General features: G+C 37.6%; 5 protein-coding genes and 3 non-coding genes across 18 annotated transcripts; 4 read left to right on the top strand and 4 right to left on the bottom strand.

Annotated features, from left to right (window-relative positions):
• Positions 1 to 620: 620 nt before the first annotated feature.
• On the top strand, positions 621 to 2,877 carry LOC109165297 (pyruvate, phosphate dikinase regulatory protein 1, chloroplastic). 2 transcript variants are annotated; one of them, XM_019313986.1, is made up of 4 exons: positions 621 to 1,195; positions 1,809 to 2,448; positions 2,525 to 2,674; positions 2,835 to 2,877. In XM_019313986.1, exons 1-3 carry the CDS (start codon positions 716 to 718, stop codon positions 2,626 to 2,628), a joined length of 1,224 nt encoding a protein of 407 aa, XP_019169531.1. In that variant the 5' UTR covers positions 621 to 715; the 3' UTR covers positions 2,629 to 2,674; positions 2,835 to 2,877. The 2 variants fall into 2 exon arrangements, with proteins under 2 accessions (XP_019169531.1, XP_019169530.1); XM_019313985.1 differs by lacking the exon at positions 2,835 to 2,877 and having other exon boundaries at positions 2,525 to 2,800.
• Positions 1,456 to 18,621, bottom strand: LOC109165301 (transcription factor bHLH115-like). Of its 3 annotated transcripts, none has more exons than XM_019313994.1 (6): positions 18,223 to 18,621; positions 17,456 to 17,518; positions 17,231 to 17,311; positions 16,925 to 17,087; positions 16,553 to 16,826; positions 1,456 to 1,466 (listed from the first exon to the last, which is right to left on the bottom strand). In XM_019313994.1, exons 1-5 carry the CDS (start codon positions 18,363 to 18,365, stop codon positions 16,563 to 16,565), a joined length of 714 nt encoding a protein of 237 aa, XP_019169539.1. In that variant the 5' UTR covers positions 18,366 to 18,621; the 3' UTR covers positions 1,456 to 1,466; positions 16,553 to 16,562. The 3 variants fall into 3 exon arrangements, with proteins under 3 accessions (XP_019169539.1, XP_019169538.1, XP_019169536.1); XM_019313993.1 differs by lacking the exon at positions 1,456 to 1,466 and adding an exon at positions 16,357 to 16,421 and having other exon boundaries at positions 16,519 to 16,826; XM_019313991.1 differs by lacking the exon at positions 1,456 to 1,466 and having other exon boundaries at positions 16,415 to 16,826; positions 18,223 to 18,464.
• On the bottom strand, positions 3,102 to 6,364 carry LOC109165303. Of its 8 annotated transcripts, none has more exons than XM_019313999.1 (6): positions 6,122 to 6,364; positions 5,703 to 5,759; positions 5,441 to 5,557; positions 5,129 to 5,231; positions 3,716 to 3,941; positions 3,102 to 3,621 (listed from the first exon to the last, which is right to left on the bottom strand). In XM_019313999.1, the coding sequence occupies exons 2-6, from the start codon at positions 5,733 to 5,735 to the stop codon at positions 3,540 to 3,542; spliced, it is 561 nt and encodes a 186-aa protein (XP_019169544.1). In that variant the 5' UTR covers positions 5,736 to 5,759; positions 6,122 to 6,364; the 3' UTR covers positions 3,102 to 3,539. The 8 variants fall into 8 exon arrangements, with proteins under 8 accessions (XP_019169544.1, XP_019169542.1, XP_019169543.1 ...); XM_019313997.1 differs by having other exon boundaries at positions 5,703 to 5,919; positions 6,122 to 6,363; XM_019313998.1 differs by having other exon boundaries at positions 5,703 to 5,881; positions 6,122 to 6,363.
• Positions 7,226 to 7,297, top strand: TRNAD-GUC. The gene has a single exon. It is a non-coding gene; the product is annotated as a tRNA-Asp (tRNA).
• On the bottom strand, positions 7,358 to 7,441 carry TRNAY-GUA. Its single transcript is given in 2 exon segments — positions 7,358 to 7,393; positions 7,405 to 7,441. It is a non-coding gene; the product is annotated as a tRNA-Tyr (tRNA).
• On the top strand, positions 11,802 to 12,836 carry LOC109165302 (protein NDR1-like). Its single transcript, XM_019313995.1, has 2 exons — positions 11,802 to 11,876; positions 11,926 to 12,836. The coding sequence occupies exon 2, from the start codon at positions 11,944 to 11,946 to the stop codon at positions 12,634 to 12,636; it is 693 nt and encodes a 230-aa protein (XP_019169540.1). The 5' UTR covers positions 11,802 to 11,876; positions 11,926 to 11,943; the 3' UTR covers positions 12,637 to 12,836.
• TRNAH-GUG lies at positions 13,456 to 13,527 on the bottom strand. Its single transcript has one exon. It is a non-coding gene; the product is annotated as a tRNA-His (tRNA).
• Positions 14,217 to 16,423, top strand: LOC109165296. The gene is made up of 4 exons (XM_019313984.1): positions 14,217 to 15,443; positions 15,522 to 15,641; positions 15,728 to 15,871; positions 16,104 to 16,423. Exons 1-4 carry the CDS (start codon positions 14,709 to 14,711, stop codon positions 16,410 to 16,412), a joined length of 1,308 nt encoding a protein of 435 aa, XP_019169529.1. The 5' UTR covers positions 14,217 to 14,708; the 3' UTR covers positions 16,413 to 16,423.
• Positions 18,622 to 18,867: the final 246 nt, after the last annotated feature.

Genomic DNA, 18,867 nt, shown 5'->3' with positions numbered 1-18,867 from the left:
TACATAAATTTCGTATACTAATAGTAAATTTAATATTATGAAAAATTGAATTAAAATTAACTACACTCAAGCCTCGTTAACCGAATCAGTGACCTAAAATGAGACGGAAGGTGTACATTTTATCTGTTTTGCTGTTTATTTGTCCAATCAAGTTTTTCTTTATTGCTTTTTTTTTTTTTTCATTATCATTTTTAAATTTAATTTTTTGGGTATTTAATAGTACATTTAATATATTTTTAAAATATGTAAATTTTATATATTGAAAATTAAGCCTTATTATTTTTCTTTTTTTTTTTTGGTTGAAAGAAAGAAGATGAAGCTCTACAAGTTATTTTCTTACCCCAAAGGCTGAATCCCCAACCTTAAAGACCCCCCACACTCTGACCAGATAGAGCATGTGGGAGGATGTAAATCACGGTGACTCAATAGGTTAGTAGACAAGGTCAAATGTCGGTACGCACAAGAGATCTGTCCACTTTAGACATAATTCCCACACTGACGCCGCCGAAGTTCGCCCCACAAGTTATTTTCTGCTCAAAGTTAAGTCTTATTAATCCAACTAAATATATAAAATGAGATAGATAAAGTATTAATAAATAAAATTCGTATATTTAAAATTAACAATTTGGATTGAATTGGAAGCTCTTCCCAAGATTCCATTTTCCCACATCCTACAACAGAAAAGAAACGAAAAGAGCAAAAGCGAAGAGACACGATGATATGTTCCTCCTCAACCTTAAACCTCCCAAATCTCCGTCAAAAGTCAACGTCGAGGTGTCTCCTCGAACCCAAGGCCAATCCTTCCCCGCCAATTAATTGTACGGCTCCGGCTGAGACGCCGCCGCCTCGAAGAATAAAAACCAGCCCTCAATTAAACCGGTGGTCCAGAGCTCGCTCCGTCCGGTCCGGCCTGAAACTTGATCGTCTGGCTTTCAAGGACGGCGTTGGAACAAAATCGAGGCTCGATTCTCCTGGCCGGAATGTCGAGGATAGTGAAGTGGGCGCGGTGCCGGAATCTCCGGCGAAGGAGAGTGACGGAGTGAACGAAACGGACGTTAATTGGGGAAAGGCAATATACATGGTTTCTGACGGGACCGGTTGGACGTTGGAGCATGCCGTTAACGCGGCGTTGGGGCAGTTTGAGTATTGCTTGGTGGATCGGGTTTGCCCCGTGAATACCCACTTGTTCTCCGGGGTAAGTTTGTCTTTTCAGTTCTCAGTTAAGCAATAGGCTAGGCTGCATGATATTTTTCGTAGATATTTTGGAGAAAACTATGCCCCTAGTCCTTGATGTTTTAAGGAATTCGCAATTTCGTCCTTATAGTTTAATTAGTTGCAATTACGCCCCAATTCTGTAACTTGTAGGCTGTAGCAAGAACTTAATTGAGCACACCATAATATCCAGGATGTAATATTGTAGGAGTAACCCAATCAAGGCTGATGATTTGGTACTCACAAGGTTTTGACTTTCAACAAGAGCGGTTTATTCACAAAGCAATGTTTATACATTAAAATGGGCTACTAATACATTATAAATTCGATGAATCCGATTTTGTAGAGGTTGATATGTTCCCATGGAGGAGATTGTATGTGTTCCATGATTTTTTTTAAAAATGTTTTGTGGGGGCTTTGAAACATAGCATTATTGAAAACTATGATGATAAAGTCATAGAGATTTAGAGGTTATGATGCTCATATATATAATCTTTTCAAGAACTTGTTAGTTATGCCTGAATTTGATTCACTGTTCTAGTTGCTTTATTGCTTATCTTGACATGGTCTCATGTTGTGAACATATACCTCCTAAGATTGATGATCTTGAGCGGTTAATGGAGGTGATAAAGCAAGCAGCCAGAGAAGGAGCGATGGTCGTCTACACTCTAGCTGACCCTTCCATGGCTGAGTCAGCCAGACAAGCATGCAACCTTTGGGGTGTGCCATCCACTGATATATTGAGCCCAATTACTGAGGCGGTTGCATCCCATTTAGGTGTTTCGCCTTCTGGCCTCTCCCGATGGGCTCCTGGCAGGAGTAGTTCTCTCGGTGAGGAATACTTCAAAAGAATTGAAGCAATTGAGTTCACGATAAAGCAAGACGATGGGGCCTTGCCTAAGAACCTGCATAGTGCTGATCTCGTTCTTGCTGGTGTTTCCCGCACTGGGAAAACACCACTGTCTATATATCTAGCCCAGAAGGGCTACAAAGTGGCAAATGTACCAATTGTGATGGGCGTAGCGTTGCCCAGGACTCTTTTTGAAGTTGATCCAGAGAAGGTTTTTGCTCTCACTATAAATCACGTTGTCCTGCAAACGATCAGAAGAGCAAGAGCAAAGAGCTTGGGTTTTGGTGACGATTTAAGAAGCAACTATTCTGAAATGGATTATGTCAAAGGAGAACTGGAATTCGCTGGGAAGATCTTTGCTCAGAATCCTATTTGGCCAGTCATAGGTAACTTAATTGCCTTTATATATTATGGTATTGATTTCTTGGCTCCTATTTTATCACATATTGCTTTTGATTGCAGAAGTAACTGGGAAAGCAATTGAAGAAACCGCAGCAGTTGTGCTAAGGCTTTATCATGACAGAAAGAATCGGTGCTCAATGCCAAGAATTTCTAAGCTCTACTAAGTTCTTCTCAAACAATCTCGGATTACATGTTTCGTGCTCAAATTATGAGAACCATACAAGAAATGAAGTCACATTCGGGTAGATAATAAATAAAAAAACCAGGAAAGTTTCCTGAACTCGACTCATCAAGAAGTTCAAATTCTAATGCTACTGTATATAGACATTGTGTAAATCGATACCCTTCTAAAGAGCATATATGTACTTAAAGTTTTGAATATCCTATGTGATATTATACTCTTTTTCTTTTTTTCTAGCAATGCTTTCGAATAATTGTGGAAATATTTATTATGAATATTCTCTTGCGTGCCATATCGCCATTATTCTGTCAAACAGGAATGCTAGATGGCCAGGCCAGTTAAAGTTGAAAGGTGCCAAGACAGACATCTACTTTGTGTTGATCATGATTCTTTTTGTTGGTAATGGGCTACAGAGACAACAAAAAAGATAGGACTGAAAAAGGGAGAAGAGAGAAAAAGATGACAAAGTGGATCTCCAATAAGCTACTAAAACAAACAGGTATGCACATCATGTGTTTCTCATCTTTCACACTAATATAATCTAAGATTCCCTATCTTTGTCATAGTGGCTTCCATTCTTGTCTTCTCCTAAAAGATCACACAACAAAAGGTAGCCTGAAAAGAGAGTGATGTTTAGCTTCCTAGTTCATTCCTACCTACTCCACTTTCCATTATCTTCTTTCCCTCGCCTTTTTGCACCTGCCTCCCACCACCGCCCTTGCAGAATGAATCCACGGTGTCAACACAAAGCACAGTGTTGGGCGGTGGCTGGGAGGACTGAGTCCAGTATCCTGTCACTGAAACGTGGCGCTGACTGTTAGCGCCTTCGTTACTAGCTATAGCTTATGGAGGCTTTAATATACAGCGGTTGATGAGTATGACAGCATAGTCGTCTTAATTAAGAACACTTTCATCTGCATTGAGGTTTCCCATGGATAATGTAAAATATATGAGTAACATTGTTCCCATGCTAGACCTGCCATGAATGAGAAAGCTTATCACTTATTCACTTTATTATCCAGTTCCCATTAACCATCATTTCTTATGCCATTATGAAGTGATGAACTTACAGGGTGGCAAAGAAGAGAAGGATTCTTCTAGGATCAATGGTCCAAGAAGGCGAGGAAGAAGGCCTTCTGAAGCTAAACCGGCGCCCACCCAGTTTGCTTTCGGCAGGGGTGGCGCCGCCCGCCATGATGGTTATCTGATTATGGGGTTGGGGAGGGGAGTTATCGGTGGCCCCCATCGTCACTACCGTTAGCTTTTCAGGCGTGCTTGCCCCATGTAATGGCGCAGCTGCATTTTTAAGTAATATTCCAGACAGAACACGTATAAATCCTAGGTTAGTTTAACCTTTTGATTGGAAACAAAAAAAAGGTATCAGTGTGTTTTGCTAAGTGCGTGAGATTCCAACCTATGTTTCTGGGCCCTTTTCTCCAACTTAGTGTCCTAATAATTCTCATATCATAACGCTTTTGTACTTACGGCAATGGGTTTTGTATTAAATTGTGCACATATTCTGATCATTCATGTTAGAAATGAAAATAAAGATAATATATGCTAATGTAGAACATACCGAACATATGCAATATCTAACAAAATTTGGGATGGTTTTTGAGGAAGCAATTCTTATGTGGAGGAGAGAGAAAGAAATGGGTCAGTCTTTGCAGAAAGAGTTTGGTTTTTGTAGATCTATGGGCCCCATCAAGAATGCAACAATTAAAGTTGCCTTGTGTGAGGCACCAATCTTGCGCCTAGTCGGGCGCGTGCAGCTGCACGTAATTTTTTTATTTATTTAAAAAAAATTATTTTTTTTCCTTTCCTCTCATTTTCTTTTTCTTAATCACACCTACAAAAACTTTTTAAAAACTACAACTATTAAGAAGAGTGACATTAGTCAAAATTTAACAACTACCCTTTATGCTTTGATTTATGAGAAGGTCTGCACCAATTCAAATTGAGAAAATCAATATGCAATTTTCTCAAAAAATCAAATTTGATATCTTGTAATTTTTCAAGCCAATTAATTATCTTACTAACTCAATTAGAAGTGTCATTGTCCTTTATGCTATTATTAGAAGAAAAGGAAAGATTTTTGAACTATATACAACTTAATACTCATTATTTATACAAGGTGGATGTAAAAACCGGCCAAGTCAATAATGTTCAGTGGCTTGCTAATTGTAATGTTGATCATCTAATAAGCCCACATCACATGACAAATACTTAGTCTAAACTAACCCTTCATTTGTCCTTTGTCCTTAGAGCTTCTCACTGATTTTTTATGTTGTTTTTCTATGTTTAACCACCTACGACGTGGCACACATCTAGCGGTGGTGAATTAGCATTTGGAATAATTAGTTTTTAAATGTTGAATATCTCAACCCAGCAACTTAGTTAAAACATTTTTATTGATAAAAAATATTTCGAAATCAGGTCGTAAAAAAATACTGTAAAAAAGTGATTGAGAATGAAAAGTTCACCTCTTGGTGAAGTTGCAATGGGATTCTCATTTGCTGCATTTGGATTGGGTTTCCTCTCGCTGCTTCTTACTGATCCTTTTCTTGAAAGGCTTCTCTGCAACTTCTTAAAATAGGAATTTGAATAAAAACCAAGTCTTTATAGTCTTTTATCCAATAAAAAATCTCATTTTGATGATTACTATATGTTAAAAGTATCATGTGAATATCTATCTATCTTATAAGCATCTTGACCACCCATAAAACTTGAATTTTCGTGATCGAGTTTACATTCGAATCTTATCAAACAGTGTATTATATTATATTATAAGTTACCTTAATTCTTGAATTTGCTGGCACGTCTCTCTCCAAGAGATTAGAGAAGCGTTCCATGTCCACAACAAAGCTATCTGCAGGCTTTGTGTGTTCATCATCAAGAACTGATATTTTCTCCTGCAAAATCAGAAATTAAAAATAACAACTTTAATATAAAACATATATATATGGCATCGATATATATATATATATATATATATATATATATATATATATATATATATATATATATATATATATATATAATTAAGATGAAGATGAAAGAAAATATGGTTACCAGCTTTGGGTTTTCCATCCCCTTTTTCCAGCTTCTTCAATTCTGAGATCACCAGAAATTAATATATGGAGGGCGGAGGAGATGAGATGAGAAGATTTTATGGGTGCCCGCAGTGGTTGTTTGGAAAGTGAGTCAGGTTGCGTAGGCAGCCAGGAAATAACAGTCTACGGCATGATCCATTTCACACCCCAAACAAACACGCCTTAAGAATACATATATGATATATATATACCTAGTCAACTTCCTCTTTCATGAAATAAACAAATTCAAATGTTTCATCATATCATAAGTGGAGAGGTTCGTTGAAGCTTTCACTGCAAGACTCCAACTTTTGTATTTAATTTGTTTTCTTCAACTGCCACTTAATTATATATCATGTGCCTAATTGAAAATAACAAACTTACCTGCCTAACACTTCAAGCAAAGGGGCCGGGCCTTAGTTTCCACTCTCTTCTACTTCAAGAATAGCTAGATAGATAGTAGGTTTGGGTTTTGGAATTTGGATGGGTGGTTATTTTTTTCTTAATTACGAATGACGTGAGATTATATGTTGTGTGACGTACGGGTTTAGGCAAAAAAATTGAAGGTTGGAAGAAGAGTATTCTATAGTGGGGTGGGGGTATGGGGAAATTAAAGGTAAATGAAATCATGTGTGGTGTTTGGACAGAGGGAGGGAGTCTTAAATGGGCGAATGTTGTATGTGTTGGCATTTGGAGATAGAATTTTTTAAGAATTATCTTTTATCAATTCTTCCTGTCATTGTACTGCATTATTGTGGATGGTGTCAATTAAAATCATTAAAGAATGTCTTTTGAGTCTAATCTCCTTCAAAAAAATATTAATGTACACAAAGAGCACAACCCAAATTCAATTATTCAATATTTGTTGCAAGAATTAAACTTCCATGTTACCGCTAGAAGCAAGAATTAATCTCAAGCTAAGTTACAAAAACAAGGTGGATGTGATGTGCGCTTTAATTCCTTTAAAAAAATATTACATTTATTATCAATTTTAATCAATCTGGTATGTTTTAATCAGTGTTGTAAAAATTTTGCCTAGACACCGATTAGACACTAGGCGCTGATCGGCCGCCTAGCGTATCACCATAATCGGTGGTCTAAACGGCGCGGACCGCCTAGGCCTCCTAGGCACCTATTGGAATGCCTAACAATTTTTTTCAACCATAATTTAATTGATTCATAAAAAAATCCACTTTCTATTTTTCAATAAAATTAAGATATCTAATAGGAGTTAGACTCCCTAAGTGCAAGATTAATGGTGAAATTTTTGTGGTAAGTTTTTTTTGTAACTTTTTTCAGTTGAAAAAAAAAAAGATGTGGGTGGTCACTAGTTGGCATATCACCATGCCACCCAGTATCATTTGTATGGGTCAGGTACTCAGGTTAATGTCTTAATGATGCCGGATGTGATTCTATAGTGATACCTTATACCTTATACCTTATACTCCGTATATGTTATTTACTAAATTTTCAAGAGCAATAGCAAAAGTCGTTGTAGTATAGTGGTGAGTATTCCCGCCTGTCACGCGGGTGACCCGGGTTCGATCCCCGGCAACGGCGAATGTTGTTGTTTTTTTCCCTGTGTGTTAAGGATGAACGAAAATATAGACAAAAAGACAATCCGACCTGCCGGATTCGAACCAGCGACCTAAGGATTACGGCACTCACTACAGTCCTCCGCTCTACCAACTGAGCTAAGGTCGGATTTACACCAAACGCTCGAACTGGTTATTATTTATACCAGGATCAATGTTTAATGTGGCATGTGATCGAGTCAATTCGGCACTTGCACATATATAATACTTTTTGCTTTATATATATATATATTTTTTTTTTAAGGAAATGCAATTAATTCAAATGAGAACAAAGTACATCAATAAGATAAGCTGAAGGGCCACTCCTTACAATCTGCGCAATTTCCCTAAGAAGTAAATGTGCAACTCTATTCGCGGACTATTTAGCAAATACAAAGTTAAAATTATGAAAATCATTAGCTAGGACTCTAGTATATTCAATTATGAGATCAAAAGATGTGCAACAACCTTCGCTTCTAATGTCGTCAGTAACCAACAATGCATCTGATTCTATCTAGACTTCTTTAACTCCTAAACTCTTGAGCCATTTAAGAGCTTCATGTACCCCAATCGCTTCAGTCATCTTAGCTTGATGAAATCATTTCAGATATTTTTCTAAAGTCGAGACAAAATAACCATGAGAATCACGTAAGATGAATCCAAATCTTGTGGCTCAAGAATGGTTATTGTTAGCTCTAGTATATACTTCTTTCTTCCCTGCTCCAAATGAGTTTGTCTGCAGATCCTTAATAGGTATAGTCGTATATGAATACTCATAATATGTGCCATGTTTTCTTTATTGAAGATGTCTCTAAGAATGTCAACATTCCAACTTGTTTTTTCCTTGTCGATCACCGTAACCTATCATGCCCACGCAGTAAAGTGCCAACAAATCCTTCCTTAAAAAACAACCTCCCCCTCTCTAAGCTCTATGTTCTCTCCTCTCTCATTCTGTTCAGCAAAATTAAAAGTTATGAAAAATTTTCACAAAAATTCTAGAAAAGTAGTCAATGAGAATGCACTAAGATACATTTAATAATTTTCGAGTAAAATGGATATTGTTGAAAATTCAAAGGTTTCCTAAACTAAATCAAGCATAAGATTTGAGGGATTACAAATCTAATATCTTAATTAAACCCCACAAATCAATTAACTAATAATGGCAATAACTATCATGCACTATGACACATTAACTTGTAAGGAGGATCAACATATATGCATGGAAGGTGCTTCCAACATAAACAATGGCTGTCCACTTGGAGTATGCAAGCAAACTGGTGGCCTGGCCTAACTAATCCCAACACCACATTTGTATACATACACACATGTCATGCAAGCTAGGATGAAGAATCTGGTGGTGATGATGATATGATGATGCTTTTAATTGTACGCCGCCACAAATCAATATATGTTAATTAAATAAGTACACACAGCTAGGGAATTAATCTTTTGATCCAAGGTATATTATGGGCATTTTTTTGGCATGTTGTATTAATATCTTCATTTCGTAAGAAAATAGTTACCATAATTTACATCATCTCACATATTCTATCAAAATTGGGGTGTGAGGACCCTTAATTAGATCTTGGATTTGAATCTCATAAATTGAACAATAAACATTTAATTTCGAATTAATTAGAAATGTAATAAAAACAGAAAAGAATGGGAGTGCATATACTGTTGTAAAATCAAAGAAAATAGTTGGCAGATATGGGTTTAAGTTTGACCATAACACAGAAATGCACATGATGCGCAAAGGCAGGCGAATCGCATGTTATGCTGAAGAATAAACAACCATGGCTGCTTTGTGTTTTTTTTTTTTTTTTTTTTTTTTTTTTCTATTTATTATTTTTTCCAAAATAATCCGCCAAGTAAAAAAGAATTAAAATTAAATTTTTGATATACCTATTGATATTTTTTTTTTGAGGCAAAAACACGAAAGAATATTATTAAATAAGAGAACGAATACAATCGAGCGAAACATTGTCCCAACAGATCGTGTTGGAGATGTGACCAACAAACTAATTGGCAAGAGTATGAGCCACAACATTCAAAGACCTGCTGCGAATAAAACGAACTTGACAAAAGGTAAATGAAGACATCAAAGACAAACATTTGAGCACTACAATATCCAAGTAAATAAGTCGTCACGCTAGCACTTGAAACTATAAAACAAATTTGAGCAATCGGTTTCAAAAATAACCTCACGATCCCCTCTTCCCAATAATCATGTCATAAAGTTCCGACAATGAATCGTTAAATGGTGCAAAGAGTGGCTTGAGAAAGAGTGTACTATAGACATCTCCCACACACGGCGCGAGAATAACACTATTGCGGACGAGCTTGCCAAATGGCGCCAAGATCTCGGTGTGACTGGATTGAATTCAATTGGCCGCCTGAGTGCATTAAAGAGTTCTTAAGTGTGAACTGGGTGCGTTATGAAACTACAAACACCCGGGATTAGCCTTGCTGGTTTTCCCCACCCTTTACCCCAAAAAAAAATATAAAAGTACAAATTTTTCAACCTAACATTTGTATGATCAGCCAAAAATTTCATGAGAAATTAATTTCAATTTTAATGTTCATAATGAGCTGTTTTATTGTAACGTTGACTTTTTATCCATTTGCAAATCAATATTTTGTGGGTTATAATAACAAAGTTGTCAACTGGTAGCTCATCGATCTTATCTTCCATGAGCAAATGAATCTTGAATCTTGCACCTTAAACAATAATTATATATAATTTTTTATTTTTTTTAGGATTATGAGCATAATTCATAGTGACTAATTCACTATTCGAGAATGTCTACAGAATAAATTATGATGTTTTTGTGTAATAACCTGCAAACTACACGGAAGAGATAAATTAATCATATTAGGAAGACCTACTGTAATGATGTCCTCAACTGAGAGAGTGCAGGCAAAATTTGAACTCATCATAAACTTTTGGATGATAATTATGTGTCACCCAGTCGCCTACTCCTTTCTGAACAATCATATATAATTTTTTTAGGTAACGAGGAAAATTTACAACCATATCATTATCAGAAGGTGTGCATTAGATAAATCTCACTCCGTGTAATAGTCCGCAAACTAACAGGAGATGTAAACCGCATTAGAAAGACTTGGTGCAACGGGCTCGATCGAGATGATGCTAGCAAAAATCAAACTCATGAACTTAAAGACCTTGTGTGATGGATTCGACCAAGATGATGTTGGCAAGAATCATCTGATCTTCAAGTACGTACTAAAATCATGTTTCACCCACTTGACTACTCCTTTCGGGACAATTATATATAATTATTAAGCCTATAAACCCACGTTATTAGGCTCAAATACGTAATTAATGATGTTTAATATTGTTGTCAGGCAAAATCCCCTTGTTGATGGCATGAACCACGATGAGACGTTTCTAGTGATATCCAATTCCAAATACTGTACCTAAATCCCACAATATATACATTACAGTTCAGTTTTAAGTTCAAAGTAATTATTATTTTGTAAACTACTATAATAATAATAATAATAGTTAAGTTGATTAGGGCAATTAAGTGGCCGACAAAAAACAAGAATAATCTTATGTTAATTAGCTTAGTTTATGGTTTCGCACTTTAGTTGATCCGCCGGTTTTGCGCACTTTGTGATGTCAAGTTTGCTCCACATATATATAGTACTTCCTAGTCAACTACTAATACATATATATATCATATCCCACTATGATATTATACACCAAAAATGCTAATTTGTTCTAGTCTTAAAAAACACACTTTATTAATTAAAAATTATATATGAAATAACCCATAGTTAAGAAACTAAAAATGATGTTTTCCCATTACATAAGCTAATCTTACCGAGATCAACTTGTGCAATATGGCGTTGACTTTGATGAAGTCAAATGGGCCCGTTTCGTTTTCAACTTTCACATCTCCAAGTACTCATTCATTGAGTAGCCCAATCTTAAAACCATAACCTTGTAAAGGCCCAAACATTGTTACCAAAAATATTTTCTTCTCTCTATTTTCATCATTCTAAAATTTTAATGTACATAGAAGAGGGATCAAATGAGAATAAAGTCTCATATAAGAACATCAAACTTATAATAGTGGTTGACTCTTTGTGATTCAGTAAGTTGAAAAAGTATTTATGAATAGATACTATATTATAACAAATTTTGTAGTATTATTTTGTAAAAATCGGTCTAGGCGGCCCTAGACCATGGTGATTTCTCCATAGGCACTAAGCGCCGCTAAACCGTAGCAATTTCTCCCCTAGGCGCCTGTTTAGATGATCGGTTGCCTAGGCATCCGCCTAGCGCCTAACTCGGCCGAGTTAACTCGTTCATTTTGGTCGAGTTAACCCGGTCAGCTCGGCCTTGCTAATTTTTTTTTTCATTATATATATATATATATATATATATATATATATATATATATATATATATTGGCGGTTCATAGCTTGCTTAATATTCTTTTCTTTTGTAGAGGACGTACGTTACTTTATGCCCCGGTCACCTCATCCTTTTCACTGCATGCCTTTTGCATATATACGTACATCTATCATGTTCACAATGGCACGTACTACGTTTCGCGTTCACCCTAAACCCTTGCCGTCCGGCCATCACCGCCCTGAGAAATGGATTACAGCACCCATCTACCGATTTACAGGGAAGACGCCGGTGCCGACGCTGACAGCGACCGTCATCTGAAACACCGCCGCTCCGCCCGTCACTACGCGCGGCGGGTGAAAGACAGCCTAACCACGAGGGTGTCGAAGCTCATCTGCGCCGTCGTCTTGGGGCTTCTCGCCATTATCGGCCTCATAACGTTCATTCTATGGCTAAGCCTCCGCCCCCACCGGCCAAGAATCCGCGTCGAGGATTTCTCGCTCCCGGCGCTGGGTCAGGGCTCCGGCATCGAAAACGCCCAGATTAACTTCAACGTGACCGTGAGGAATTCCAACCAAGCCATCGGGGTTTACTACGACGACGCCATGCGGATCACGCTGTGGTATCAGGACCAAAGCATCGGAAGCATTTCGCTGCTGAATCCGTTCTACCAGCCGCCGAAGAACACGACGGTCGTCGCCGGTTCCCTGAGCGGAGCTGCGCTGAGCGTGACGAATCAACACTGGGAGCAGTTCGTCAACGATGTATCGCGGGGTTTGGTGCTTTTCCGGCTGGAATTAAAGACGACGATTCGGTTCAAGGTGTCGTCGTGGAACACGAAGCGTCACGGGTTGCATAGTAATTGCCCTGTCGGAATCGGACAAAATGGCACGATTGCACCAAATTACAAAGACAAGATTTGCTCGGTTTATTTCAGTTAGATTACTAACTTTTTCTTAATCCAAAATTCCCACATCCCAACCGTCCAACAAAATAGTAAATGATAAATCAGGATGACTTGCTACTTCTATTGTATTTGTATAGATTAAGGCCGGATTGTATATCTTGGTGTTTTAAGTTTCTGGATCTAACACGATTCACTAATAGAGTTATTATATGTGACAAATTGGATAGTTTGAGTGTTGAATATATATAGATAATAACATAAAGAAACAATATATTTATAATGCTATCAATAATTGATTCAAAGTAATTAAATATACAATTATTAAGCAACAACCATGCTATTATATTCGAGCCATTACTAAGAGTGAAATAGTGGATCGAGAACTAAATATATTGAATAAATTTAACTTGTGAGTATTTGCTCAAGAGACAGAAGACTAAATATATACAAATTAAATAAAGAGTTCTACTAGAGTTAACTTACAATCAAAGTATCATACATTTACAAGTTAACGAGTTCTGATCTAGCTACTACAATTATCTTACCACCAAATATAGAAAATAGTTAATTTACCATTATCATTCTTAGAGATGGAATGAACCTTTGAAGAAGTCATGTCACTTGGACCTATATATATATATATTGCTTCGTTTTGGTCTATGTTGTTTTCTAGGCCAGCATATTCTTAATGTCTCAAACCCAATTTCCTTTTAGCCATACCACGTTGCAGAAGGCAAGATGACAGAGTTGAAGACTTGAAGCAAAGAATAACTTGGATGAAGAGATCGATGATGTTTGCCTTAAAAGATTGGGCTGCTTCTAAAACCAGAAGGAAGGGTTGAGGCTCAAAAATTGTGGCTGCTGGGATTCGAGCCCAGGTCTCCACGGCCACAACGTGAAATTCTTACCACTAAACTACAGCCACATGGTTGTTCTGTTTTGCTTGCGTATGAAATAATACTAAAAGAATATTAGGAACCCTGTTGGGACCAAATCGGCTTCAAGAATCTACAAAGCGCCATAGGACGCGTACTGATCGCTATCAACTCTATTCGGAGAACCCAAAAAGAAAAACGGTTGAGATTTGAGAAAATAACTTGAGAATGTAGGATTCCCAGCATCCAGAATTTATAAAGTTGAATCATATAACAGATGCCATGTACAAAGTAGTATATATACTTTACTACTAATCTTAAAATATTCGAAGCCTTTCTCATTCTTGTTTGCGCCTTTTCTGTTTTATTTTCATGGGTCAGAATGTAGTTTGGCCAAAGGAAATAAATACTGTAGATTATATTAGTGGAAGTTTAATTTATAGGAAAAACTGAGGACAACATAGACGACAAAGGGCACTGATGTTCAAGCTAAATACTCCGCATCTTACCTGCTAATAGTAGGCTTTTAAATATTTGAAGCTCCCATGCAGATATAATCCAAATGCATCCACAGTTCCAGATCTGCCGTGTCAATCTGAGTCAATGCTTATCGAGTTGTCCTTGTCATCTTCTTCATTGTTAATATCAAGATTCCCTGGCATGCCCATTTGTTTTTGCCCACAACACTATTACAAGCTAAGTAGCAATTCAAAATATTTTGTATATTGGCTAAAGTCTAGCTACTTCACTATATATGTACAAGAATACAAGAATTTGTGTTTCTAGCATAACAAGAAAAGGTTTTGGTTTTTAGTAGACGTGTATTCTCCACCCTCCCCCTTCATAAATGATTGTATTTATGATGGTTTGGTGATGGGAAATTATCATTTTGAATTTGAATGATGACAGAAAGTTTTGGTTTTGATGGTGATGTGCTGTCTGACTTGATGGGGGTTGATTTGTTAGTAAATGTTTTTATTACACCTTTACTTCCATATTGACCTTGTATGCTTCTTTTTATGGAAGATAATTGTCATTTTGTCCTCTTTGTATATATGCTTCTTTATAGAGATTGTAATTAGCCCATTCATTGAACCTGTTGTATCATACTATCATATCTTAAAGCAAAACTAGCTAGTAGTAATAAGGGTGGCAATTCTTGGTAGATTCTGATATCTCTTCCCTTATTTCCCAGGCCTGCAAAGTTTTTTCCTTTTTCTTTTTCAAGAAAATGCATAGGTTCAATAGCCTTGAATATTGGCTGGTTTGTATAATTGTTCTGGGTTTGTGCAAATTTTCAAAAGCAGATGAAGCAAAGCCTCATCAGTTCTTGGATTCAGTTTATCAATGGAGATCCGGAGATGGGAATCTGAAGCTTGAAGGTCCTGTTTTGGTAGCTGGAGTGCTGTGTTTCATAGCTGCCACGATTTCGAGTGCTGGTGGGATTGGGGGTGGGGGTTTATACATCCCGATTCTGACCATAGTTGCGGGTTTGGAGCTGAAAACAGCCTCAAGCTTCTCAGCATTTATGGTGACAGGAGGCATAATCGCCAATGTTGTTTGTAACATGTTCATGCCTAGTCCCAAACATGGAGGCAGGATCTTGGTGGACTTTGACATAGCATTGTTGTCGGAGCCATCCATGTTGTTGGGGGTGAGTGTCGGAGTGATCTGCAATGTGGTGTTCCCAGAATGGCTCATCACAATCCTGTTTGCTGTTTTTCTAGTCTGGTGCACTTTCAGCACCTTTAGGTCAGGGATTCTGTACTGGAAGCTGGAGACGAGAAACGATGGCTGCTCAGAAATGGAGACTGGAATGCTTGATAAACAGAATTGTCGTGGAACTGAAGGGGCAGAACAGGCTTTCTTGAGAGGGGAGATCGCGTGGATGAAGCTTGGAATGCTGCTTATCATCTGGCTATGCTTCTTTCTGCTGTATCTTTTTCGTGGAAACCAGTCTGGGCATGTATGTATCTTTGTGTTCTCCACTCTATTTTCCAGTTTCTGCAAGAAAAATTTAAGCTTTCGAGTTCTTTAATTGCAGGGAATTGTTGAGATAGAAGCCTGTGGAGTGGGGTATTGGATCATCTCATCAATTCAGATACCTCTTGCTGTAAGTTTTACAGCATGGATCTTGTTTAGCAAGGAAAGATGCCAGAGTGGGGTAAAAGAAACCATTTTTGTTCCTTTAAATTATGCAGTAGTATTTTTTACCAATTTCCCATCATCAATCTCTTCACTTTGATGTAGGAAGAAGAAGAAACCAGAGGACTACCAAACAAGTTCATTTTCCCAGTAATGGCACTCTTGGCAGGGTTTCTGGGTGGAGTATTTGGAATTGGTGGTGGAATGCTCATTAGTCCACTTCTCATACAAGTTGGATTACCACCTCAAGTAACTTTCCCCTTCCTCTTCAATTACAGAACTGCCATTTTTCTCTCAGTTGAGCATATAATATATAAACATGTAGTCCAACTATCAGCTTAGACTTTTAGTTGAAACGGAGCACACGTTTCAATTTGGCATGTAATTGGCCTGCACACGTGAGGAGGCGTGTTGAACATATAATATAAATATAAATGTACAGTCCAACTATTAGCTCAGTGATCACTTTCTTTTTCTGCAGATTACAGCAGCAACCTGCTCATTCATGGTTTTGTTCTCCTCTACTATGTCAGCAGTGCAGTATCTGCTACTGGGAATGGAGCACACAGAAAGCGCCATGATCTTCGCGGCCATTTGTTTGGCTGCCTCGCTTCTTGGACTGGTGGTAGTACAGCGAGCGATAGAGAAGCACGGGAGAGCATCCCTCATCGTGTTCTCTGTTGGAACCGTCATGGCTTTGAGCACTGTTCTGATAACAAGTTTTGGAGCTGTTGATGCCTGGAAAGATTATGAAAGTGGGAGATATATGGGGTTCAAGCCACCCTGTTGAAGTGAGCCACTGCACAAATTTCATATTTTGATCAAAACTTGAGAATCAAGTTATAACTAGATACTCTATGTAACTAGGTTCACAAGAAGTGCCAGTTTCCTTGTACCTAAAAGAAACACAAAATTCGAAAAACAAGAAACAGAATAAAACTTAAGCAACTGGGGGAAGAGAATGGTCTTCTGGTGTGTCAATAACAGCAGGAGCTGCAAACTGCCACATCGGGATTCCAGGGTAGCCAACGAAAGGCACCAGCTTGCCGCCTACAAGATGATGAGGCGTGGGGAATGGAACAGCAGTTGCAGGCGGGTGAGGTAAAAACCCAGGACGAGAGTTGAGAGCTTTCAGTTGCAGCTCGAGTTTGTCCTTCTCTTCTTTTAGCTTTTGCTTCTCGTCCTTAAGTTCATTTTTCTCGGCCTGTATGAGCCAGAGTGACCATTGAAGAAAAGAAATGGAAGTGTGCAGGCATACCAGATAACGCAAAAATGTGAAGTTTTTGTTGATAAAATACAAACCTTTAACTCATTAACCTGCTCCTGTAAATCCTCAAACGATTCTTTCAGCTTCTGAGCTTCATCCCTTAGCTGAAGTACCATTCTAACAGCATCGCTCAATATGGCCGATTTATCCATTTTGGGTGGCTTTCCAGGGTCCATCACACAACTCAATTCTTGGAACCTTGAAACAAATCCATGTTCACAAATATCAACTAATGAATAGCGATCCAAGCACTAGTATAAATGTTAAATACAATTTTTTTTTACAAGTCTAGGCATATATGAATATGAGCAATCAATTTCCACAGAGAGAGTAGAGCGTACCGGTCATTCAGCCTATATCTTCGCATTTTCTCCCTCTGTGCTTTAGAATCAGCAGCTCCACTGCAAGCCCCAGATTTCATCCTGAAAAGTAAAAGACAATATCAAGATTTCCATGCTAAAGAATAGCAAATTAAAGCGGTTGGGAAATCTAGGAAACGAACTTGATATTTTGATGCACTACACTAAACCAGATAGTAAATCCAAAGCAATCGCACACATGCTAACCTCTTTCTGGCGCTGCATCCGTTTGAAACATCAAATTTTACATATGACTCATCTTGTCGAATGCTACAACATAACAAAAGGATATCAGAATTCACTAATTATGAGAAGTTAACTTTTCTTGATGAAACATAGTCAGGCCATCATTATTCTCTAACAAACAAAATGAAAGGGAAAAGTTAAGCAGATGCTTCTTTGGCTTATGGTCAATTGCCAGCCAAGTCGTAACGTCAAAACATATAAACATCATAAATTCTTCAATAGGCAGAGCTTTCAGCGCTGCTTATTTGGCTTAAGGATCTTCAAACACTAGATTGAATCAACTGCTCTAATTGAGAGATTAACACAAAACCCATACTCTACTCAGTATAATAGGATTTTGAGACTATATAAAGGCAAATACCAACAAGGCAACAAAGTACAAAAATCAGCCACAGCACAACAATGTTGAGCCGGCAACACATTTGAGCATACAACAAAAGACCTTAGATAGATGCTCATTAACTCAACCAACAAAGGCACTTGTTTCATTTGGAATGTTATTCAACACACTTAGATTATCATATCAACACAAAAAAAACAATCTTTTTTTCTTCAACACTCAGGCAAAAAAGCAATCTTTTTTTCTTCTTTTTGAAACAGAAAAAAGAGAGTCTGCCAATTTAGCCTTAAAGGTGTCAACTTTCATAATCATAGCATCTTATATCAAATCCCATGACTGGAATTTAGTGAAATCTTGAAATGAGTGGAGGAGTTAATAACAGAGAGACCTGGGAGGGGCTGGAGAGAGGATGGCACTAGAATGCCACTGATATCCCGGCTCAAGAGGAGGGAATTTCCCGCCAGGTAAGGGAATGTCTTCGAACCCAAGATCCAGGAGCCAGTTGGAGCCATCCACCTCCGGAGCTGCCATTCTTTCTGCCGGAGCAGAAAGGAGCGCCGCCGAGAGTAGCCCGCCGGGAATTTTGGTGAAGGTGTTCAGACTTCGCGGACAAGAAAAGAAAATTATTAATCGACGGGAAATAAAATTGTTTTTCGTTGATACCAAAAAGGAGTGGCAAATGAGGATTCTGTGGCGGGCGGATAGACTCAACCCAAACGCTGACGTTAACAAACAACGGTGCTGATGTCACCCAAACGACTGTATAACGGTCCTTAGCTTCGCGGACTAATAATAATAATTATTATTATTATTATTCCAAAAATAATAATAATTATAATTATAATTATTTATTGTCGTCATATATTCTCGTTTAGTCATTTTATTCTATATCTTTGATGTAATAATTGTATTTCATACTTTCTAATTTTAATTGTATTTCATATTTTCTATCGAATTGAACAAATAGAGCATGATTCTCGTATTAAAAAATCACAAGTTCAATTCTTGTTAATGTATTTTCAGTCGAGCCCTA

The sequence above is a fragment of the Ipomoea nil genome, unplaced genomic scaffold, assembly GCF_001879475.1.
Source record: "Ipomoea nil cultivar Tokyo-kokei standard unplaced genomic scaffold, Asagao_1.1 scaffold3069, whole genome shotgun sequence".
Classification (NCBI taxonomy): Eukaryota; Viridiplantae; Streptophyta; class Magnoliopsida; order Solanales; family Convolvulaceae; genus Ipomoea; species Ipomoea nil.
Note: the sequence above shows the minus strand (reverse complement) of the source record. Positions and strands in the feature narration are given on the sequence as shown.